This window comes from Manihot esculenta, chromosome 10 (assembly GCF_001659605.2).
Source record: "Manihot esculenta cultivar AM560-2 chromosome 10, M.esculenta_v8, whole genome shotgun sequence".
NCBI classification, from domain to species: Eukaryota; Viridiplantae; Streptophyta; class Magnoliopsida; order Malpighiales; family Euphorbiaceae; genus Manihot; species Manihot esculenta.
In genome coordinates, this window is record NC_035170.2 from 28,181,810 (window position 1) to 28,206,218 (window position 24,409).

At 31.4% G+C, this 24,409-nt stretch overlaps 2 protein-coding genes across 6 annotated transcripts; both read left to right on the forward strand.

Moving 5' to 3' along the window:
- The first annotated feature begins 475 nt into the window (after positions 1 to 475).
- On the forward strand, positions 476 to 10,020 carry LOC110624935 (regulator of nonsense transcripts UPF3). 5 transcript variants are annotated; one of them, XM_021770410.2, is made up of 13 exons: positions 476 to 1,300; positions 2,584 to 2,690; positions 2,870 to 2,965; positions 3,097 to 3,195; positions 3,337 to 3,416; positions 4,473 to 4,580; positions 6,419 to 6,566; positions 7,070 to 7,143; positions 7,595 to 8,018; positions 8,291 to 8,389; positions 8,505 to 8,620; positions 8,712 to 8,763; positions 9,257 to 10,020. In XM_021770410.2, the coding sequence occupies exons 1-12, from the start codon at positions 1,161 to 1,163 to the stop codon at positions 8,748 to 8,750; spliced, it is 1,530 nt and encodes a 509-aa protein (XP_021626102.1). In that variant the 5' UTR covers positions 476 to 1,160; the 3' UTR covers positions 8,751 to 8,763; positions 9,257 to 10,020. The 5 variants fall into 5 exon arrangements, with proteins under 5 accessions (XP_021626102.1, XP_021626101.1, XP_021626100.1 ...); XM_021770409.2 differs by having other exon boundaries at positions 480 to 1,300; positions 7,595 to 8,036; positions 9,271 to 10,020; XM_021770408.2 differs by having other exon boundaries at positions 481 to 1,300; positions 7,595 to 8,036.
- Positions 10,021 to 16,318: 6,298 nt separating this feature from the next.
- Positions 16,319 to 24,010, forward strand: LOC110624493 (shaggy-related protein kinase kappa). Its single transcript, XM_021769671.2, has 13 exons — positions 16,319 to 16,601; positions 17,302 to 17,543; positions 17,811 to 17,903; positions 18,014 to 18,073; positions 18,162 to 18,434; positions 19,072 to 19,146; positions 20,292 to 20,348; positions 20,429 to 20,569; positions 20,699 to 20,749; positions 21,365 to 21,460; positions 23,047 to 23,130; positions 23,215 to 23,317; positions 23,560 to 24,010. Exons 2-13 carry the CDS (start codon positions 17,397 to 17,399, stop codon positions 23,646 to 23,648), a joined length of 1,269 nt encoding a protein of 422 aa, XP_021625363.1. The 5' UTR covers positions 16,319 to 16,601; positions 17,302 to 17,396; the 3' UTR covers positions 23,649 to 24,010.
- Positions 24,011 to 24,409: the final 399 nt, after the last annotated feature.

The following is a 24,409-nucleotide window of genomic DNA, read 5'->3' on the forward strand; positions in this document are numbered from 1 at the left end:
CCCTTACGCATTAATACCGATAACTATCCACCAATCTATCACTCTATAGAGTAAATAATAAAATCAATCAAACCTAACGAAAAAATAAGAACGACCTTAATTAACATATACAGAATCAAATAAATGAAAATTTTTAATTGCAATACCAATAGCAACCAGCAGAAATCAGTCTATCAGCCATATAAGGGATTGATAGTCACTAATATAGTGGCACAATCTCGAAATGTAGACATTAAAAAGATTACAATCCTTTTTGAAAGTTCAATAGAGCATTCAATATTTCAGAATCATAAAAAATTATTTCCTCATAGAAAAAATAAAGTGGCTTCATAAATCGAGCAAATCACCATAAATTGTTGTATTATGGAAGTAATTTTCCTCCAGGAAAAACAAAAACTTCCATGAAGAATATAAAAGAAACAACCATAGCAACAAAACCAAATAATTAAAATCAGCATACCTTCTACTACCAAGAAAATCGGAAAGAAAGTTACAAACATAAAAGGAAAATAGAAAAACAACATTTCTGCCGGCAAAAGAAGGCAAATCCAGACGGAAAAGGATCATCAACAGAAAGAAAAATACCAAACTCGAAGACCGATTCGACGGAAGCACGATCACAAGCCGAAGACTCTTTTCTTTCTCCCTCTCCCCTTTGGTACCCTCTACATATAAAATTTTCATAAAATGTTTATTTATTTTTTTTAAAATAATAATTATTTTAGTTTGGACCTACCAATTTATAACATTAATTTTTATTTTTGTCCAAATCAAACCAAGAATGTGAAATTCACAGCAAAACTTTGAGGGAAAAACGCCTCCTAAAATACGTATTTTTTTTTACATAAACCGTATGTACTAAAGATTTTTCTTAATCCCCCTTCTCGTTTACTCTCTCTGCGTCTCTTTCTTTTCCTCTCTTAGAACTTTCATGCATGGCAATTAGGGCACGATTCCACAATTAGGCCTCAAAATTGTTCTCGATCGAAGCTATTACCTCATGAAGAAGATGTAACTTCTATTTGATTTCTGCTCTTTTCAAACATATTTGGAAGGAGAGTAGAGATTATTTCGAAAGACAGTTTCGATTTGGGATTTGGGATTTTTAGGGTTGTTTTGTTTGTGTGTTTTTTTTTGTTAGCTTTTAGATTTTTTAAGGTATGAAGGGTCAATCTGAGAAGACGAAGGTAGTGGTCCGCCACTTGCCACCGACGATTTCTCAGGTCATGTTAATGGAGCAAATCGACTTTGCTTTTGCTGGGCGTTATAACTGGGTTTCGTTCCGTCCTGGCAAGAACAGGTTAGCACTTTTATTTATATGTTTTACCCGATTTGAGACCTTTTTTAGGGTTTTTTTTTTGGTTCATTTTACCATATTGTAGTGACCTCCTATTTTTTTCAAGGTTTATTTTACTGTTTTTGTGCCCGTTTAAAGTGGATTTTTTGCTGTTATGTATAAAAGGTGCGGTCCTTGGCTTCAAGTGGTGTTAATTTATAGATTTAAAATCAGGTACTTGCAATGCGAATCTGTGGCATTCTGGGGCTTTTAGGGGTGTAAATGCATATGATTAGGAAATGGGGCACTGGGTTGGCTTGAAATGTCTTGCACTTCTGCATGGTCTCAATAACAGTTACTGGAAGCGTGGTGGTTGACCTATCGTGCAAAGTTGGGAAAAAATTCCTTAGTTGTTTAAATTTTGTGTGAAATGAGGAGATGGGTTGGAAGCATAATGGGAAGTAATGTGAAACTAACAAAATGAATCTGCAGTAAAAAATTGATGACAGTGTGAAGTTTTTAAGTGTTTAGGCTGTTCCTTGGTTCATTTTTCCTCTTCTATGTTTATTGCATGACATCTAAGAGATCAGAAAATAAATATTAGAATGAGATGCCTGTAGTAGAACTGTGAAATGTGGATTATTCATTGCCTACATCCGACCATTTGAAATATTTGCTAATAACTTGGTGAAAAGGGAATGCCAGTTACTAACTATTTTGCTATTTCATCTTTATGCTGACTGAGTTGTGTGTATTTGACTTCCATGTCTATTTGTATATCTAATTATTGCTTCCATATATGGAGTTCCCTTTTCTTTATTAATTTACTGTGCTGTTTAGGCCTTTGAAACCATTGAAAAATGTGATTATATAGTTTAAGGTTTAGTACTGATTTTAACTGTTTTCATTTTTTTTTTACCTCTATGCTTTTGTTACAAATTACAATACATTGTGTAAAGAGATGAGGAAGTTTATATTTAAAATTTATATAGTATTTGCAGTTTTACAGTTTTATGCTCTTGTTTTTTTTGTTTTTCCCTTTGGAACTTTTTTGTTTGAATTTTAAAAAAAGAAAGTTTACATTCTGTTTCTTCCTAGTTATGGTTTCAATTTTGTTTTCCTTAATCATGGTGAACTTGAAAATTCACTTCATTTTTTTTAATCTCGAAACAAGTTTTTATGCAGAACGATGAAAATGAAATAAAATTAATATATGGAGACAGGTTCCCGTAGGTTAGAATTTTTGTTCAAAGTAAATTTTATGGTTAAGAAAATTTTCTTATAATTGGTTTTGGAAATGATTGCAGCCAGAAGCATCAATCCTATTCTAGAGCCTATATTGATTTCAAAAGGCCAGAAGCCGTTATGGAGTTTGCAGAGTTCTTTAATGGCCATCTCTTCGTCAATGAGAAGGGTATTTCTTGAGCATTCATTCTAAAATATTAATGAGACTCAAATCATGCTTTATTTTGAGAGTAATTTTGTCTCTCATTTTTATTTTATTTTCTTTCTTGTTCTTGAATGTGAAATCCTTGCAAGATTTCTTATTGATACAAGATATGGATTTTTCAAGTACGTATCCCTTTCTTTCAGGCACTCAGTTTAGAGCTGTTGTTGAGTATGCTCCTTCACAGCGTGTTCCAAAGCAGTGGTCCAAGAAGGATGGCCGTGAAGGCACCATATTAAAAGGTTTGATTTTGTGTTACTTTGTTTTTTAAAAGAACTTTATAGAAATTGAGCATGAATATTTGTTGCTTGCGAGCTTATATGCCATCATTTTTATGCCTTTAAATTCAAGTATTTCATTGTTGAATATACAGATCCTGCATATTTGGAGTTCCTGAAATTGATATCAAAGCCTGCTGAGAATCTTCCCAGTGCTGAGGTACAATTGGAAAGAAGAGAAGCTGAAAGAGCTGGTTAGTCACAAAGTGCTTGTTCTTGGGCACATGCAGAGACAATGCATGATATTATAATACAAATAAAGTTGCAAAATTATTACTTGTTTATATTAATCATTCATCAATTCGAATTTATATTTTTCTGTGATGCAAATGCAGGTGCTGCAAAAGATGCTCCTATTATTACACCCTTAATGGACTTTGTCCGACAGAAAAGAGCTGCAAAAAGTGGAACTCGGGTATATATATGTATATATTTTTAAGTTCAATATATCCAGCTGAAAGTTCCAAATTAATATTCTTGAAAATTAAAGCAAAATGTGCTTGTAAGGGAAAAACTAATTCCACTTTTTTTTTTTTAAAAAAATTCATTTCCATTCTCTCATATCTCCTCCTAGGGTGTGTTTGCTACATAGTGAACAGGGTTAACAATGCAAAAATGACAGTTAATGGTGTAATAGAAACTAGTGCAACAATTGTGCTGTTAATCCTGGTATTGCCCATGAAAGAAGATTAACAAATTAAAATTGTATAGCTAAATGTGTTTGTTATACCTGTATTAAGTGTTTGAAGTATATATTAATAAACTATTTTTTATTATATAATTATTTTAACAATATTAAAATATTTTTAGTATTAAAAAAGTATTATTTATTATAACAATTGTTTATAATAATATGTTTATTAAAATAATAATATTTATTTATAATAGTTACAAGAGCAACACCTCCTTAAGAAAGTTCATGTTATTGTTTACCGGCCATTATCCATTATTGTACTCCCCACTAGTTTAATAAATTTGAATGTTAGTGGAGTGAATGATTAACTGGGTTAATAGTTAACCTTGACATACAAAACATAATTAATGGAGTGTAACACATTGCAGGAGTAACTTTTAACCTCCATTAACCTCAAAACAAATGCACCATTGTTTACAGCTAATAAATCCTCTTGCAAACTGTACGATGTCTTTGACAGTGTTTGGGAGTGTTTTCATTTGGATCTTATAAAGGCTTTACATTGGTGATTTAATGCACTATTGAGGAGGAGATTCATCCCTTGTCTTGTATAGAACATAGGCTAAAACTTGCTTGCACTATATGTCGTCTTCTCATGTTATATGAGCATTATTCTGAAACTAGTTAAATCTAGAAGTTGCATTCCTGTTCTAATTTCACTCTTGATCTGCTGATTTGTATTTCTTTAGTTTGAGGCTTTTTTCTTAAGATAAGCTTCTTCATTATTTTAGTTGTCTTATTTGAAATCCACTATAATGCAATAAATTATGTTGGCAGAGAATACTGACTAATGGGAAACGTAGCAGAAGGGCTGGTGCAAGTGGAAGTCCTAGCTCGTCCTCATCCAAACGAAGTTCTGACAAGAAGAGGGGTTCAACCACAATGGTATTCCTGGTTATAACTTGTAGTCAGTATATTATGTTCATGAGAGGCATACTGAGATTCATGTTTTCTAGAGGTACTTAATTAGTTAATATATGTTTTGCAAGATATGAGGCATAATTGATTTTATAGCTCAATTCATGTATCATAGGTTGCTTTTAGCCTCCATCTGCATGCTCTAGTGTTACTATAAACTAGAAGATAGTGAAGATGAACATTTATTGGTGTATGTTGCAATATTTTCTTATGAAAATTAATAGACGAGTATTAATGTACAATGTTCAAATGTATCTTCACTGCTTTACATGCTAGGGCCTGATTGATGCTAATTTAGTCCGATCTTTTGTGTGCATAAGAATGCATTTGCTGAGATCAATGCTTGAGATTGAAGGTACACAAACTCAATTGTACAATTGAATGTATTGTGGGTAGGGCTGTAATCGAACCGTGCCGAGCTTTGATAAGCTCAGGCTCGATTAGAAAATAAATTTAAAATCTTGAGTTCGAGCTCGAACTCAATTCATAAAATAAATATTAAACTCGAGCTTGGTTCGAGCTCGATTCGTAATAAGCTCGTTTATCATATTAACGAGCCAACTCAACTCCACTCAAAAGCTCGAATTTGAGCTCCATTATATTATAAACAAGCTCAATATAATTCAAATTCATTTAAATTATAAACAAATTTAAATTAAAAACAAAATTTAAATTATAAGGTCATTAAGAGACTTTTAAATTAAACTTTTTTATTTAATTAATATCTTTCAAATCCAAAACTAATGAAAAAGAATGTAGAAGGGTTGTTGTTTTATAGAGAAGTCACAATTCTCCATATCCCTTCAACTTTTGATGTGGGATTGGTGTTGGCAAATGAGTATGTTCACAAGTTTGTTCGCGAGCTTGCTCACGAACTTGTTCACGAGTCAGCTCGCGAGCTTGTTCATAAACTTGAAAACGAGCCTAGCTCGCGAGTCTAAACGAGCCGAATTCTGCTAAACTCAAGTACGGCTCGTTTATTAAACAAGCCTAAAAATTGAGCTCAAGCTCGGCTCATTTAGAAAACGAGTCGAGCACGATCGAGCTTTTATCGAGTCGAGCCTCGAATAGCTCACGAACAGTTTGGTTCGTTTACACTCCTAATTGTGGGTGCTTGGAACAAATAGAGTGCTTAAATATAGGGATCAGTTCGGAGAGGCTTAATCAAGAAGATTGAGAAATAGGAAAGGTAGCAGGTTCACATTTATGCTTTAAACATTTTATTGATTTAAGTCTAATGTCTACTTGTGGCTCGATGATAATATGACTGAGAGTTTAATATCAATATGCCTTCTTCTTTTAGCTACATGCTAAGATTGCCATGTATTTCTCCTTATTGTAGATGGTGGGCAAAATCATACACAAGGATTGAGTTACTTTGCAAGTTTGGTGATCATGTGTTCACCAAAGCTTGTGAAATGAAATTATAGGGAAATTAGAATGTGGAATAATTGAATATCAGACACAACCAGTGTATATATTTGCTATGTCGAGTCAAACTATAAGTTGCAAATGAAATATTTGTTGATTCTACATGGACTGTTTCCTGATTGGCAAAAGGTGCCTTAGAATGTGATGAGTGTCATACATTAGTTGTTGAATTTCTTATGTTGCACAGCCCACACTTAGATTCTCACGTGCTTACTGAGTGATTTCTTTTTATTTCTTTTATTTTATTTTATATCTTGTAGGGCCATGGTGATCCCAACTAGTTTGGGGTTAAGACTTAATTATTGTCGTTGTTGTAGGTAGCCATAATTATTAATATTAGGAGAGTGCTGATAATATATTCTATCTGATGGCAGTATGTTTTAAGGGACTCGGTGAAAAGCACAAGTGGAAAAGACAAATCAACTTACATTTTGATTCCTAAGCGAGATGATCAGCATCTTTCTGATAAAGCTGTGAATTTAGCTTCTGCATCAGGAACTGAAGTATTAGAAGATGAAAGCGGTATGTCTAGGAAATTGATTTAAAATGTTATATGGTGCAGCATTCTTTATTTGTTGGAACATTTCGATTGTAATCGTGCACTCATTTGATTGACTTATAGATTACATGTAGACACAAACACCGTAAAAGATGATAATAGGACAAGAAAACTGAATTTGAAATGTTAAATGATGGTGTGACATTCTTTATTTTGGGCATTGCTATTCACTGTGAAACAATATGTTGCTTATCAGGGGTTATTTATTACTGAAGCATGGCCTGTTATTACATCATTGAATTTCTGTACGAATTGAGAAAAAGTGTTAGATACTGTAGAATTTGTTGCATCTGAGTGATTATTAAGTAGTAAGGCTGTTGTTCAGCTTGGTGACTTCATGTCTATTTAAGTGAGACTTCTTATTATCTGCTTGTGACATTTTAGCCTGATTTCTTTGTGTTCTCCATCAGCTTTGTGGCTATTCTATAGGTTAAAGCATGATTTAGTTGCTGATGGTTTGTTTTAGGAGTTTCTGGGATCACTGATACTGGGAAAAGGAAAATCCTGCTGCTCAAAGGAAAAGAGAAAGAAATTTCAACAGTAAGTTTTGTGTTCCCCTCTACATTTGTAATGGCTCTTTAGTTAGACTTGCCCACATCTCTGTGCAAGCGAAGCCTCTCTTTAATGTTGTGATGGTAACTTCATGGGAATGCTGTTATAAAATGAGTGAAATTTACAGGTCAAGATAAGTGGGTGAACTGAGAAATTTTTAGTAGTCCTGCTGTTTTTAATTACTTCTTGAAGATCGTTCCACAATTAGTTTTTATCTCATTTGCTTTCATCACATCAACTGGCACCATAATACAATGTACTTCTCTTTTAAGTAGTCATTGAATTCACCATGTTCATCCTACCTATATTATTGATAAAAGTTTCTTAGTTTTCCTCCATGTCTCATTTGCGGATTAGTCTCAGGGTATATTTTCCCACAATTACATATTTAACCATTTCATGTAATGATTTATATTATTTTTATCTACTAATTTTGCAGTTGTGTGGTGGCATGTTGCAGCAGAATACAACATCATTTGATAAAAATCAGACTAGCTCTGTTCTCAAACAGAGCCAGCGACGTGAGGCCACTGGCAGGATAATCAGAAGCATACTTTTGCACAAGGACTCTCGTCAGAATCACTCTTCTGGGGTCCAGTCCGAGCAGCAAACTCAAACATCAAATTTAGAAAAGGACAAGCGTCCTCCTCGTCCTCAGCATGTACAGTTGATTTTGAAGGATGCAAATGGAGCTTCAGATGACAAGGTTGTGGGTAATGACTTGCATAGTTTTTCTGGTGAGAAGCAGGAAAAGCGCACAAGGAACAAGGACAGACCTGATCGTGGTGTATGGGCTCCTCTTCGTCGATCAGATGGATCATGTCCAAGTGACGAGTCCTCATTGTTTTCTGCATCTCACTCAGGTGTAGATTCTTCTCAAGGTACTCCATTATTTGATATTATTTAACATTGTAATTTAATATGAAAACGTTGGTTTAATGAGTTGTTGAAGCATCATACTATTTGTGATTACATGGCCAGTTGAAATTGTCTGAATAGCCAAATATTTGAAGACATTCATGCATGTACAATAGTTCTGACAACTAGTCTGAAAGAAATAACAAATTGTCTTTTTTTTTTTAACAGTTTTATGCTTGAGAAATTAGTCTTGATATTTATGTCTATGATGTTCCAGGAAATCTTGGAGATATAAAAGTTGAACCATTAAATTCAAGGGGTGGAGAAATTAAAACACTTGGAGGCGGACGTGGTGGTCACTCTTCTTTAGATAATGGTTTGTTTGGCAACTAATTCTAAATTTGACGTCCATGTCAACAAGCTGATGCAGATGCATGGATCATTCATATGACTTGCATGTCACAACTTGAATGTTTGATGATCTTACACAGGATCACATAAACATTTTGGTCGGAGGGGGCCCCATACAGTGAGGGATGTGGATGGCTCATCTGGTGAGGGGAAGCTTTCAAAGAGAGTTGGTGTTTCTGGTTATGGTTCGCATGAGGTGCTTGCACTGGAATTTTGAATCCTAAAATTTCTGTTATGTCTCTTCTGTTTTTACTAATTAGTTGACGATTTATTCACTGGATTCACAGAAGCAAGTCTGGGTTCAAAAATCAAGTTCTGGTTCTTAGTGTTTTTGGAAAGGTATGCCTCTTTATTCTTCATTCATTTCTTCTTTGTGTGGTGTTGGAGTAAACTTCATTTCTAATTCACAATATCATGGCACGGTGATGCCCCCCTTTGACCTCCTTTTCTTCTTCTTAATGGTTAAAAAATTCCAGTTTTTCCAAGATTTTGCACTCGTATAATTTTAATTTTATCTATTTTTGTCCCAATTTATAAGGTTGGTTGTAGTTTAATCCAATTGAGAAAATCGTATTAGGGTGCTTTACTGCTTATGTGGCAGCTAATTCAGATGAATTGTTCAAATAATATGTAAAAAGTTTTGATCATAAGCAGTTGGTGTGCATTTAGATTGTGTTATTATTTCGTAAATAGATAATCTATGTGTTCTGTGGCTTTGTAATCTTTTAGAAATTTTTTTTTCCAGTAGCTGGATTCAACATTTCCTTTTTCTGAAGCTGCTTGATTTTCTGCTTATTTCTGCCTTTTGGCCTTTTCTGATGATGCTGTGCAGTAATTATTGTGCAGGGGAATGCATAGTCCCATGAAAATTTTGAAGCACAGAGTTGCTGTATGCTGGTGTCTGTCTCTTTTTATTGAACAGATGGTCAGATAATCGTGGAGAAGTTTCAGCAGAGGGGAAGGTTTTCTTCAGGAAACCTGGAAAGCTAACATCAATGATGCCGGATAATCGTGTAATTAAATACTTGTGGGTTGAAGAAAATCCAAATCTTTGTCAAAGACAGCTTGGAATAGGAGGAAAGAAGGAAAAAGAAAAAAAAAAGATGTCTTCATTATAGATGATATATAGGACCACAGATTTCTCCAGGGTGTCCGAGTAGGGTGCTACTCACCAGAAGAAGCTATTGATGTCATCATTCTGGCCGACGACCAACTGCAAACCGGGTATTCTAGTACGGTGGATTGACCCCTCAATTCTGGTTAAAACTGTATACAAGTATCCAAAGCAAAAGTCTTACTTGATTTGCCATGTTTCTTAAATATTGTGATGTGGTGAGAATTTGTTAATAGCCCCAAGTATTTTGAAGGGCTATCTATAATTGGGTTGTTGTCAAAGAGAAGAAAAGTTGGATAGACCTTTATTTAGCAGAGCCTAGTGTAGTATGTGAATGTTCGGACCGATGGTTAAACGAGTGGGTGATATTAAAAGTGTGGATGAATGTGTGATTACGTGATGGGTGGGAACTAATTGGGTGTGTGATTGGCTGTGGTGTGCTGTGCTACTTGTGTTAATGGAAAGATGCGATGTGATTACAAGTCGTGTGTGTAGAGTTAAATTTCTCTTCTATCTATTTTCAACAATGTAATGCTCATCATGTGATGTGGTGGTAAGAGCAGAAGGGTTCGTATCCCAAAAATGAAAACGTAGATGATCTAATGGATGGAGCTTTGGGTGATATTTAACAAGGCCTATTTTCTTTGTAACAATATGAAATGAAAAAAAAAAAATTTAAAATAATACAAGAGAATTGAGTATTAAAATAATGCATGCAGCTAGCTCACTGCATCATTTAGAAGTTCAGACGTGTATATAAAATATATATTTAATAAATTTAAATTGAATATAAATATACTGAGTTAATTATAATTACGTTTAATAAAGATATCATTTTAATTTATTAAATTTGGATCCGTTAAATATTTATTTATTTAGGCCAATAAGAAAAAAAAAGACTTCTTTAACTTATTAAAAAAAGGCTAAATGTAATGGTTTTATTGAAAATTAACTAATATTTAAACGGCATTTAAAAAATTTTTAAATTTCAGGAGGTGATAACCGTGTTGCCCATTAACTACCTCGCACTAATCCCTGCCAGGTGCGGTATCCCACTGCAGATGATTTTGTGAAGGGGCAAAACGAATAAAACTTTATTGACGTGGCTTTGACTTGAGAGCGTGGAGAAAGTTGCAAATGCCAATTGCCAATGCCCTATACCATACGCATCATCACCAAAAACTTTCGGCTGGGGGCAAGAGGTCATGTTTTCAATTTTAGCCGCGGCATTGGCCGGCTGGCAGGCTATAGAAGCTGGTAATGATACTTTTCCAGGAAGATCATAGCTTTTGTTGTTGTGGGTATTCTACTTTTCCTGCAGCCAGTGGTGCTATTGTTGCTAACTCACTGCTTTCGGTGTCTCAACACTCCCAATTAGTTTGGAAGTACAGTGTATTTGTTGTTGTTTGTTCAAACAGATTTGGAGGGATTCATTACATCTAGGCCCTGACTTTACCTTTTAAAAGTGCTTCTGAATTCCTTACCGTTGAAACATGCATTTGACTTATTCATCAAGAGCATGCATTAGAAGATAATTGGTGAAGAGCTTTATTTTTCCTTTTCTTTCTTTATCAGATCTGATGATGTGCCTTGCTTTCTTATATACAAGATTACATAAATCATGCATAGCATACAAACTTTTCATAGTTGTATTTTCATGTTTATGGAGTTTCTTATCTTTCATTGAAATATTATTGTCATTATTGAACCTCTCATGACTTGCCATTGAAAACCCAGTAAGTTCTGTAATGGGTTTCAGGAGAGATGATGTAGCTCTAGAGATCCAAACAGATATCCCCCAAATCCCCTTTTTTCAAAAGTGTCATCATTGATCAAATGTAATTCAGTTTATAACTTAAATTTACAATTTAAACCCTAAACTGTGATTAGAGAAAGCAGAATTAAAGAATTAGAATGGAAGTGGAGTCATGCATGTGCATGATTGAATGCACTCACATAAGAAAAAAGTGGTAAAAAGCTCTACAAATTGCTAGTATTTGGAAAAAAAACAGAGGCAAAAACGACATGTAGTTGGGTGTTCTAACAGCTTGCTTGTATTTTTTAGCCATTTAATCAGCTATGATTAGATCTAGCTTTGCCCTTCTCTTTATTTTCTTTATTATCCTTTTCTTTTGGTCCACCCTTTCTTTAAAGATAAGCTTTCCTTTTTTGGTTGGATGACTATTTTGATACCTGTCAATAACTGACCCACTGTTTTTTTTTTTTTTTTTTCTATTTTTAAGAAAAAAATCACTTTAAAATATAAAATGGCATGAAGCAGAGGTCCACCAAAAGTATCTATTCATTACATGAAACTCAAAAAGCTGTGTCCAATCCAAAGATCAATCTTTTCTTTTGTATCTCAATCAACAAGCAAACCACAATTTTAAAGAAAATGATAAGAAATTGGATCTGATATATGGGTCCTATATGCACAATACAGTAGTCTTTCTTTGGCATAATTCAATTCATTTTATAAATAAAAATTTAAATATTTTTTTATAAAATTAAGTATTAAAGATTAAATTAATTATTTTTTCATGATATAAAAATTAAATAATAATTTTATAAAAAATATTATTGAATTGACTAGAAGAGCTATGCTGTGCAATAGTATAAAAAATCAGGTAACTAACAGAAAAAACGGGAAATAACAGAAAAAATAACTATTAAAAAAAAAAAACTAAGCCAACAACTAAACAAATTTGATAAAATACAACCACTGCCATCAGCTTATTAATCATTCTCTGAAGATTGTCGTTAAAAGATAAATTCTTGAACGAGACGAAAAGAACTCATGATAATTTAAATTTGGTGTATGTGCATAATTAGCAAACCTATTTTCCTTTTAAAATTCTCTTATTTATTATGTGTTTCATAATTTTTTAAAATTTCAATTATTGGTAAAAATACCTATTTAAATTATTAAAAAAATAAATCATATCACTAATTTATTATTAAGTACTCATAATTTTCAAAATTTTTATTATTTGAATTAATTTCTCATTTCGATTTAATTTTTCTTATTTTTTTATAAAAAAATTACTTTAATTTTGTAATTACGGACTTAACTCAGACCATATATTAAATCATAGAAAGTTTTAAGTTTGACATTTTAATCATCAAGATCATTTTATAAAAAAAAGAAAAAATTATTTTTTAGTCCCTGAGATTTAACGTAATTAACACTTCTGTCCCTCTATTTTGATGACCCAACACTTAAGTCCCTCTATTTTGATGACCCAACACTTAAGTCCCTCACTTTCTCTTCCGTCCAAATTTGTAGTCATTCCGTCCATTTAAACCGTTTGGTCAAAGAGTCAAAGGTGAGATGTAATAATTTTTTTCAAAAATACCCTTCTCTCAATGTGAAATCCCAGAGGGTTAATTTTGTCAATTCACGTGTCCCAAACGGCTATTTTGGATGGAAGGACTATAAATTTGGACAGAAAAGAAAGTGAGGGACTTAAGTGTTGGGTCGCCAAAATAGAGGGATAGAAGTGTTAATTACGTTAAATCTCAGGGACTACAAAGTAATTCTCCCTAAAAAAAATTATTTTTCATATAATTAAAAAAATATATTTTATATTAACTATTTTTTTAATATTTAAAAATATTTTCCATAAAAGAAACACAATCATGAGAGGGAAAAAAGAAATTAAAGAAGATTGCTTCTTATCAATGAAAACTACATTATTGACAATTCTGAATGCACTTGATAATTTCTTATTGTGAAGTTGGAAAGTTTCGCAAGTAACTATAATTATATATGTTTTAATTATCACTATCATCTCTTTCCATAAGTAAATTAATTTTCATAATATGGGATAATGACAAATTATATATGATAATGCATCATTAAAACACAGTTGACATAATAAATTTTTAATAGTGCGTACAATATTTGGTAGATTGAGTTTAAAATTGAATTGATCGAATAAATTAAAAATTAAAATTATAATATTTGTGAAAATCGAATTGAATCAATTTTAGATAGAAATCAAATCGAATCGATCTGATTTGATTCGTTTTAATTTATCAAATACTTTAATTTTAACAGTAACTTAATACATCTAAATTTTAAAAAAAATATTATTTTTAAATTTAAAAACTTTATTTAAAAGTAATTTTTTCTAAAGTTAAAGTATTTAAAAATAATATTTTTTTAAAAATATTTAAATATTTAAAAATAATATTTTTAAAAATTTAAATATTTATTGGATCACCATTAATATTGAGGTGTCTGCTATACAAAATTACTAAAATATATACGTAAAATTATGAATTTAGCTGAAGTTTAGTGATTTTAGATTTAAAAGTTTAATATGTATAGAATTAAAGAAAAGCGATTTATTTTTTTATTGGACATGCGTAATGCGAATTAAAATTAATCGAATAAATAAATTTTAAATATTAAATAGTTGTTACCCAAAATGACAGTACCATATCCAACAACTTGATTACCTAATTCAAATATGTTTTTCAAATGGGAAGTTCAAGCAAAAAAGGCATTTAATTTATTTGATAATTATTTTGCATACATACAATGACAATTGACCTTACATGCTTAATTTTCATTATCAATCATAGATATTTAATAATTTTTTTATATCAATTGTAATTGTTTTTTTTTTTTTTTTGAAATGGAAAGTTGTCCTTGTTTAAAAGTTTTATTTAAATATCACTCATTGTTAAGACATTGATTAATTTTATTTATATATATAGATAGATAGAGATACTACAGGAATAAAATAAATAAAAATATATATTATAAATAACAAGTAAATTTTATTATAATTAAAAAATTATTATTTAATTTTTATAATACGAAAAAAATTATTAATTAATTTTTTTAATTTTAAAAATATATTAAAACGTTCTGATATTTTAAAAAAAAATTTAATTAATTTTTTTATTAGTTTTAATTATTAAATATTATAAAAATATTTAAAATAATATTTATGCATACGCTTAATAAATGAATTTTTTTTTCATTATTTATTTTTCTTGCTTTTCAAATAATTGCCTAGCAAATATCACACTCCCTATTCTCAAAATTATGATACCACGTGTGATAAAAAATTAGCATAAAATTCACTTCTTCATGGTTTTAATTCAAATAATTCCAATTAAAAATAAATAAATTATTAAAAATTATTAAGAAATTAAAAAATATATCTTTGTCCTATTTTATTAATTTAAATTTAATATTATTTATTTGCTTATACAGTAATTTTCTTATTTCCCCGCACTTTACTTTACAAAAAGGAAATCCAAACAAGATATAATAATATTCCAAGTTTTCAAAGAATATTCTAAAAGAATAAGATTATTATTATTTTAATTTCAACTTTTGTATTTTTTTAAACAAATTCATTTTTATTCGAATGGGAAATGGCTGATTTTTCCCTAATTATCAAAAGAATATTCTAAAAAGGAATAAGATTATAGAGAGATTAATATTAAAGGTAAAAAATTTCAATTAAATTTTAAAATATTAAAAATAAAAAAATTATTAAAATTTTAAATCAAATAAAATTAAATCGATTCGATTCAGTTTCTAATTAAAATATTTTTATTTTTATAAACCAAACTAAATATTATCTAATTAAATTTTTTTATTTTAATATCATATTGTTGTATTATAAAATTAATATATTAGAATATAATGATTTGATCCATAGAATCTGTGATCTAAGTGGCGTTTTTAATTATTCGGTGAAATTAATTGGATTAAATGAATTTTGTATCCGTCTAAGAGGGATGCATCAGCTGCTTTTTATATTTAATTTTATTTTAATTTATTATTAGCTTAAAAATAATTTATTTATTCAATAAAATATTGCATATATTTACATAATAAATTTTAAATTAAAGTAATTTTTATAAAATTAAACTCCAATTAAAATCATATCCAAGCTTTATGACATCTTTTATTATTTCTCTTTATACTAAGAATCTTATTGGTGAGAATTTTGCTTTAAACAAAAGTGAATTTCGAACTTTTGTTCTGCCATTTTAATGTGGCATTTATGAAAATTATTAAATAATTATTAAACTAAGTAAATTATAAATAAATTATGAATTTATTGTATAATTTAATTAATTACCTATATATATATATATATGTTTATGATGAATTCCTTCCGTATATAATCAACAACTAAAAAAAATAAGTCACTTTATAATATTTAAAGCGAGCGATATTCAATTTACTGAAAAAATTGATTAAATCGAATTAATTTAAAAATTCAGTTCGATTTTTTATTTATTTTAATTTAATTTTTAATTTTTAATTTTAAAATTTTTTATTATTTCAATTCGATTTAATTTTAATAAAAAATTTACAAAATTGAATTGATTTAGTGGTATTAGTATATTATTTTTTAGAGAAATTAAATTATATTAAAATTAAAATATTTTAATTAAATTTTAAAATAATAAAAAATAAAAAATTTATTAAAAATTTAAATTGATAAAATTGTATTGAATTAAATTAATTTAATTTTTAATTTAATTTTTATAAATATTAAAATTTTAATTTTAATTAATTTAATTTAATTTAATTTTAAATTAAATCAATTAAATATTGATTTCTACCAACAGCCACATGCATATCGAAAAAATAAAAGAAAATAATAAGAGGAATAATTGAAATGAAAAAGGAGAGTATAAAAATAAATAAATAGAAAAATAAGGGCCAATGAGAAAGAAGAAGAGAAAGGAAAAGCAGCAGATAATATATTCATTTAATGTCAGAAACAAGAGGTGATTGAACATTGTCAGGTTACTGTCAGTACTTACTCCAAGCACAAAAACCATAAAATCAAACCCTATTTTTCTCTTTTTTTTGAATAAAATATTTCCAAATTTCAATTATCAGAAAACTAACACACAAACAGAAGAACTACTTCCACTCCTCCTCCTCCTCCTCCTTCATCTTCGTCTGTTTCTTCTGATTATAAGCTCATCAATTGCAACAGTTTCGCTTCAAAGTTGTTCCGAAATTTTGAAGCTTCAAATGCTAGAAATGTGCTTCCGATTTTCCTTTAATCGTTTCCAGGTCAGTTTGATTTCATGATGAAGATAATTGCCTGTCGATCTGTTTTGAATCTGTGCTATTTGTAATCAGAGGTTTTCTTTATGATTGTTTGGTTGATGAATGAATTGATGATTTTGGATTTTTGGCTTAAATTTTGGTGTTTTAGCTTCAATTTGAGCTTGTTTTGACTAGAAAATTTTTATTGATTTAGACGTAGATCTGATCAGTCTCGTTCAAAGGTTCAAGTCAATTTTACTGCATGATTTTTTTTCCTCTTTTTGTTTTTTACTATAAGATTTATGCTTACTGTTTGTCATTACTAGATCATGGCTGGCAGCAGCGAATTTTTGTGGTATTTACATTTTTTTTTTTGGTTAAATTGTTCCGATAGAAACACGTTAGTTTTCTGTTTAATGTAAACAGTGTTAGATATAGTGCTGACTTGATTATAACTTAATAGCAGAATGGAATTTAATTCTTTGTTAGTGCAATCATTGATAACGGATTTTTAAGCAATTACGATTGTAGATTTTTGTGGATTTTTTTTGGTAATCTTTTAATTGCACACTCGTGTTGGTTAGGAATTTTATGATCTGAAACCACATAAGTAATGAAGTTCTATGATTATATTTTAGTTCCTAATTTTTTTTATTTATAATTCTATACTTTTATCTATTTTCCAATTTTCATTTTCTGACTTGGAATTTTGTAATTCTATTAGGAAGACATGTGTTTGGATTGGATGGAAGGCAGAACTGCAAACTATCACAAGGTTGATAAATACTAGCAACCATAATACTTATAGTGTGTACTACTATGGCGTCTGCCAGCCTAGGAAATGGGGGAGTTGGAAGTTCTAGGTCTGTTAATGGTTTCAAGAGTTCATCAAGTTCAATTGACTGGCTGGGGAGAGAGATGCTTGAGATGAGGTTGAGGGACAAGGCGGACCATGATGAAGACAGAGTAAGTTGGCTGATTTTAAAAGTCATTTTTCATTTATCTTTTTGATGTTTAAGGTTTTCTTTTATCTGTTTTAATTTGTAAATAATCCAGTCACTGGCATCAGTTACTTAGAGTATCTCCATAGTGAGGAATTCCCTGACAAAATGGTTCCTTGTGATTTGATCTTTAGAAGTGCACATCACTTGATGAGAAATGTTTGCTCTATTTTGTATGAACTATACAAATTTATTCTTATTTCTAATGTCTCTTACTGCCTATTTGTTGCAGGATAGTGAACCTGATATAATTGATGGTGTGGGTACAGAAGCAGGACATGTCATAAGAACCACTATTGGTGGTCGAAATGGTCAATCTAGACAGGTTGGAAAATTATTTTCCGAATTGGTGATACATAAATATTGCATTGGAGCTATCATAAGTGGTGACTATTTTACATCTTCTGAAATATATATGTTTTTTTGGGTTGACAGACAATAAGTTATATAGCTGAGCATGTGGTTGGAACTGGTTCTTTTGGTGTTGTCTTCCAAGTAAGTACAGCTTTTCATTGAATTAGTTATTAACTAGTTTTCTCTCCATAAGTTACTTTATTTAAACATTTTAAATTTCTTTGTGCAGGCTAAATGTCGGGAAACTGGAGAAATTGTCGCTATCAAGAAAGTTCTCCAAGATAAGCGCTACAAGAATAGAGAGTTACAAATTATGCAGATGTTGGATCATCCGAATGTTGTTTCCCTTAAGAATTGTTTCTTTTCAACAACAGAAAAGGAAGAGCTCTACCTAAATCTGGTACTTGAATATGTTCCTGAAACTGTCAATCGTATTGCAAGGAACTACAGCAGGATGAACCAAAGAATGCCTTTAATATATGTTAAACTGTATACCTATCAGGTCAGTATCAATTTATGACCTTTCATATTTGGTTCATAATTAGATGTTTGTTTCTTCATGAGTGAGAATACGGCAACTGTAATCGCATAATTGGAAATAGAAATCTCTAGAACCAAGAGTTTTCTAGCTTCTGTTGATGCAATTGATATTTCGTGCGAAGTTAGACCTCTTTTATCATTTACTATAGGAATTGATGAAATCATAATGTCTATGATTAATTAGGTCTCTAGGTCCCCATTTTGTGGTTTTACACTCTTATTCTTACTCGAAGTTTTCCCTTTTGATTTTGAACATGCCAACTCTATCATCTTGATGTTTTTTCACTACAGTTTAAATAACTTTGTCATGTTACACCTAGGATTTTTTATGGGGGAACATGGGGGTGGGGGTGGCTCAAGATCAAGAGGACTATACAGTAAAAATTTCATATGTCTTAACTTTTTGGAATATCTAAATTTGTTTCACAAACTGTATAAGATGTCAATCTGGGATCTGCTCTCAAGGTTGTCAAAGCTGACCAATTTGGCTTAAATATCGTTCTTGGGATAGCACAACTCACAATCAATTCTTATGCATAATAATGATAGTAATTATGTTTATTATTTTAAAATTTTCCGTTTTGTTGTTTTGGATGCAGATCTGTAGGGCACTTGCGTATATACACAATTGCATTGGTATTTGTCACCGTGACATCAAGCCTCAAAACTTACTGGTAAGACTTTTTCATGTCAAGGACTCCAGCTATTTTATTGTTGGTTTAACATTTGGAACAACAGTGTTTTGGTTTTTCTTTAACATTTGAAGGGATATTAAAAAATATTTACTTTTATTTCGATTGGTGTTAGCTACATTTCCCTTTTATTGAATGTTTTCCTTAGTAGTTAATTGATTAGGGCTTCTGCGTTCTATATATAGTAATATCACATGGCTTTTTAGGAACTAAGAGAAGAAGTCAGAAAACCACCTTTGTTTAAAAATATTTTTAGACTTTCTTCTCTTAAAGCAGTCATGCTTCCTTTTTTACTTTTTTCTTTTGAATCGTTATACTTTTGGAAGTATAAGCAATCAATAAAATATAGTTTCCTTTCGGTTGACATAGTGTCAAGTTGGTCCTAGGTAATTGGGAATTCAAGCTCTCAACTCTCTAGTTTTATTAGACTTTAAAATTAGAGTGAATTGATAGTATCTTTTGAAAGTTTATGAGCGAGTTGATTCATAATAAGAGTCAGCCAAAAGTTAAATTTGAGAATAAGGAAATTGAAGAAGTTGCTATCAAAGAAAACTTGAAAGGACTCCTTTGATAAAGCAGAGAGCACAAGATAGCAAGGTGAAGGTAGATTTAAAATCAAAGAAGAGACTGCAAAGAGTTGAAAAAAAAATCACTGTCAATCTTTGTGAATAAGGATGGAATTGAAACTCATATTATTTTGAGGATTGGTTATCATACTTGGTGTACATCAATTTACAAATATGGCTAATTCTTCAATATTTTTCTTGTTTTACATCAAATGCCCACATTTTTATATGTATTTAAGGTTACCAAAAATGTTCATCAGGAACAATTTGAAATTTGAGATTCAATTTATTCATCTTAATGAGAAAAGTAAGATTTTGAACCTTGGCCCTGGGGTTGAAATGATTGCAGTAGGATTTGCAGTTTTTACTCGTATGTTGCTTATTATCAGTAGCATTTAATAGTGCGGCTTAAATGGTAGAGGATTCTCTATATTTAAATTCTTCTTGTTACTTGTATTTTTCTTTTGTTTCTGTTGTCATGGACATGGAGTGCTCTTACTGCTAGTGTTTGTTCCGTCCCTTTTTTTTAATTGTTATCAAAGTTAATTCTTCATTTTCCAGGTGAATCCAAGCACACATCAACTGAAACTTTGTGATTTTGGGAGTGCCAAAGTGCTGGTAAGTTTTCATGCATCAGGGATAACTAATGATCAGGTCTTATTTCTTCACTTGAATATATTTCCTTCGTCATTTTTAAGGTGAAAGGAGAACCCAATGTCTCTTACATCTGCTCAAGATACTATCGTGCCCCAGAACTGATATTTGGTGCTACTGAATACACTACCGCGATTGATATATGGTCTACAGGTTGTGTGATGGCTGAGTTGCTACTAGGGAAGGTAGTTTGATACTCTTTATATTACCATTTCTTTGTTATTTCTCCCTTTGCCACTACATGTATTTGGTTTTATAGGATCATTTCCTTGTTACTTCTAAATGTAAACTGTTTGTACTAACTGTTTGTGCAGCCTTTATTTCCTGGTGAAAGTGGAGTTGACCAACTAGTTGAGATCATTAAGGTGATGTTATCTTTTGTTCTCACGTGCCTTCAGAAATATCTTTATTTTACCTTTTCTTAATACTTTATTTTCAGAGTTCATTGTTAACCTTTGAGAGTTTAAAGGTCTCAATCTTTGGTATATACAGGCATTTATTAAACTTTATTTCTGGGTTGAATTCAGTAATTCTGAAAATGAAATTCTCGACAAGTATATATTTTGATAGTCTTATGGCTAAATGTTGGACTGAGCATTTTTTAATCATAGCTTAGATTCCATATGGATAGGTGTGAATCTCAAACGATAAGGTATTTGAATTTGATGTTATTTTGAAATGTTTAAAATTCACTTCAGATACTGATTCATATCCTTAATCAGTCCAAATACACACTTATCCAAATGGAGCATTGTATTATTTCCTTGGCAATTTTGTCCTAAGCAAGCAGATCATATTTCTATTTCAAGAAAGCATGAAACTGAAACTTAAAGTCTTAAGAATACAATTCACATCAAAATACCTGGCTTTCTCTTGTATCATCTTAGATATGTCTGATTACCCAAGTTGAACTTGAAATCAGAGCTTATTTCAACTGCTATTGGGGGAATGCTTAATAGAAAATCTCAGTTGTTTTTCAGGTTTTGGGAACTCCGACGAGGGAGGAGATAAAGTGCATGAATCCAAACTATACTGAATTTAAGTTTCCACAAATAAAGCCTCACCCATGGCACAAGGTATGTGCTCTTCTTCGTTGCTCTTGTATCCTTTGCTTATGTTTGTCCTGTTTCTCTCTATGAGCTTGAAATTTGAATTGGAAAAGATGCATTCTTATGATCTAAGTTGTGAATGTAAATGTTGCAAGGCCTAAAATCTTTCAAAAGAAGTGCAATAATGGGTGGCCCAAGCATTTTGGAAGGATTCCTTGGTAAGAATGCTACGAGGCTTAGCTGCTATAGGTAGGCTAGGGGATGAAACTGAACTGTACCAGTAATTTCCGGCTCCTAGCCAATTCCAGTTCTGATTCTGGTCCAGCTCGAAAATGGTTAGGTCCATGTGGCGCTCTTTAAACCCACCGACTTTTTTTTTTTTAATTTAAAAAAAATCTGATTTGAACTGAGCCAGAACCTGCAGTTCGGACCAGTTCTGTTCAAGGCGTGGGAGGGTGGGGGGACTGCCATCAGTCCACTTCCAGTTTGAGCTCTTGAACCTTTGACCTGATCTGGCCCCTTGGCCAGGTGGACTTGCTGAAGGCACTGGAATTTGACGCATGGTGTTCCCATGGGACTCACTTAAGTTTCATTATAAAGGACTTCCATTTCCATATCAAGTGGTCTGTTCCTAGCTTACCTAGATATAGGAATTCACAAATAAAATGAATATTCTACTAATAATAAATATGTATTTTTCTACACGTGGTTTTCCTAGATATGGTATCCAAAATAAGCTTTCTAGAGACATCCGTTCAAGCTGCAAACAGAATAAATATACTTGTCAGAGTAAATCCAACCAGGATAGCCACCATCAATTAGGATAAAAAAAAAAGAAAAAAATATTAGCCACCGTAGGACCCATAAAAGCTTTGGAATTTGTTGGGTGGTGTTCTGTTGGGGACATAGCATGAAGTTTCGTAGTGAAGGACCTTCATCTCAAGCGGCTGGCTCCTGGTTCCTGGCTTGCCTAATCTAGGAAATACAACTAATTATTAAGCAAACCTGTTAAGCTGCACATGATTTTTCTATATATGCTCTTCACAATAAGCAGCTTAACGCTGCATCATCAACCTTTCTTATAATTTTCTTACATTTTAATCTTTTACTAATACTGTATTGCCACCCATTTCTATCATGTGTCTACTTTTGTTTGCTAAATACTTTCTTCGTGATTAATTAGGTTATCATGTTTGCACAGCAGTACATGAGTCTCACATTTGGGTCAATGAAATCTTCCCAAGGCCATGATCTTCAATGTCTTAACATTACATAATCATGGTTATCAGAATTACATTAAAACAATTAAAAGAAACTTCAATTTAACTTTTATCTACTTTCCTGACATTCACAAATACACTGCACCACAACTCTCTATATCTATATTCCTATAATTCATATCCATTCTCCTACAGTTTTTTCTAGCTTTTAAGCATTATATGCTGATTAAAATTCAAATAATAATCAGCTAAGCTTACTCATATTTCTTGCACTAGTTTCTTTTATCTTGAGACTGTATTTTCCCTTGATTTTGTCGTGTTTAGTGGGTATGTATGATCCTGAGAATTCTATTAGCTTTTGAGACTCATTCTGACATTATTCTCATCTGCTAGGTCTTCCAAAAGTGTTTACCTCCAGAAGCAGTCGACCTTGTCTGCAGGTTTTTCCAGTACTCACCCAATTTGAGATGCACTGCTGTAAGTAATGTTTACTATTCCTTATGTTCCTGAGAGGTAAGTTCATTTATTAATAAAATTTCTTTGCTTTTTCTGGCACTGCAGTTGGAAGCTTGTATCCATCCTTTCTTTGATGAACTTAGGAATCCAGAGACTCGCCTTCCCAATGGCCGCCCACTCCCTCCACTATTTAATTTTAAACCGCAAGGTAAGCTGTTGATTGATATCTGTATGACATACGCTGAATTCAATTGGGAGACAAACACGAAGAAAAGAGGGATCCGATTTTGTATTATGTCTTTTCAACTTTAGGAAAACTAATATGGAACTTTCCAGCTAGAACAAAGTGGCTTTTGTCTTGTCACTGCATCATATCTATATTTGCATTTTAACTGAAATATATTTTACCTTTGGTATTTATGCCTCACCACATGCCCTTGTATTTGGCAGAGCTGTCAGGCATACCAGCAGACGTTGTCAATCGACTTATTCCGGAGCATGCTCGTAAGCAGAACTTATTCATGGCTCTGCACACTTAGCGGCTGTTCTAAAATCTTTGCTTGTGCAGTGGCTTCTATGCTATATTTTCTTATATCAACATATTGTATAAATTCTCTGCTTTTGTCATCGTGGCGGTGGTGGTCGTGGTCGTGATCGTCTTTCTTTCCTATGACAGAGTGATGCGAAGATGAGTTATTTTAGGACATTCTGAGAAACCTGAGGTTTTGACTTATGAGTTTGCTGTGCCTAAAGGTGTTTTTGTGGTTGTTTATCTGAGACAACGTTAGCTCATGATGTATATTTATAAAAGGTCCTGGTGTTATGAGCGAATTTAGTAAGGTGAAATATCTGAGAACATATGTATTGAAGTTTAATATTTTGACACTGATTCTTCTCTTAACACTTTTTAATCCTTTTTTGCATCACTGGGTACAACCTAATAAAACATATTTTAGTGGAAAATATATTTACTGTAACATATTAATGCGAATCATTGAGGTTACTTAAGTAATTTATAAATACGTTTTTACTGTATTACCCTTCTAAAATTTCTCCTAAAATAATATATTTTCAAAAATGGTAAGGTAGATGCAATAAATTTGGATCATCTTATGCTCCATTGTAAAAACGAATCAAAGGATAACGGATTAAAGACAGAAGAAATCCTTTTACAATTATGATTAGGACACCAACTGTATATGTATGTCTCTCTTGACTCTATATATAAGCATCGGAATCACTGAATTTATATATATATATACATATAAGCCACAATCATCATCTTTACACTTCAAATTCT

Coding starts and splice junctions, on each gene's coding strand:
- LOC110624935 (XM_021770409.2), top strand. CDS start 1,161: ATGAAGGGTCAATCTGAGAAGACGAAGGTAGTGGTCCGCCACTTGCCA. Junction 2,691..2,869: donor TCTCTTCGTCAATGAGAAGG/GTATTTCTTGAG, acceptor CCTTTCTTTCAG/GCACTCAGTTTAGAGCTGTT. Junction 8,390..8,504: donor TCACTCTTCTTTAGATAATG/GTTTGTTTGGCA, acceptor GATCTTACACAG/GATCACATAAACATTTTGGT.
- LOC110624493 (XM_021769671.2), top strand. CDS start 17,397: ATGGCGTCTGCCAGCCTAGGAAATGGGGGAGTTGGAAGTTCTAGGTCT. Junction 17,544..17,810: donor CGGACCATGATGAAGACAGA/GTAAGTTGGCTG, acceptor TATTTGTTGCAG/GATAGTGAACCTGATATAAT. Junction 20,750..21,364: donor AACTAGTTGAGATCATTAAG/GTGATGTTATCT, acceptor GTTGTTTTTCAG/GTTTTGGGAACTCCGACGAG.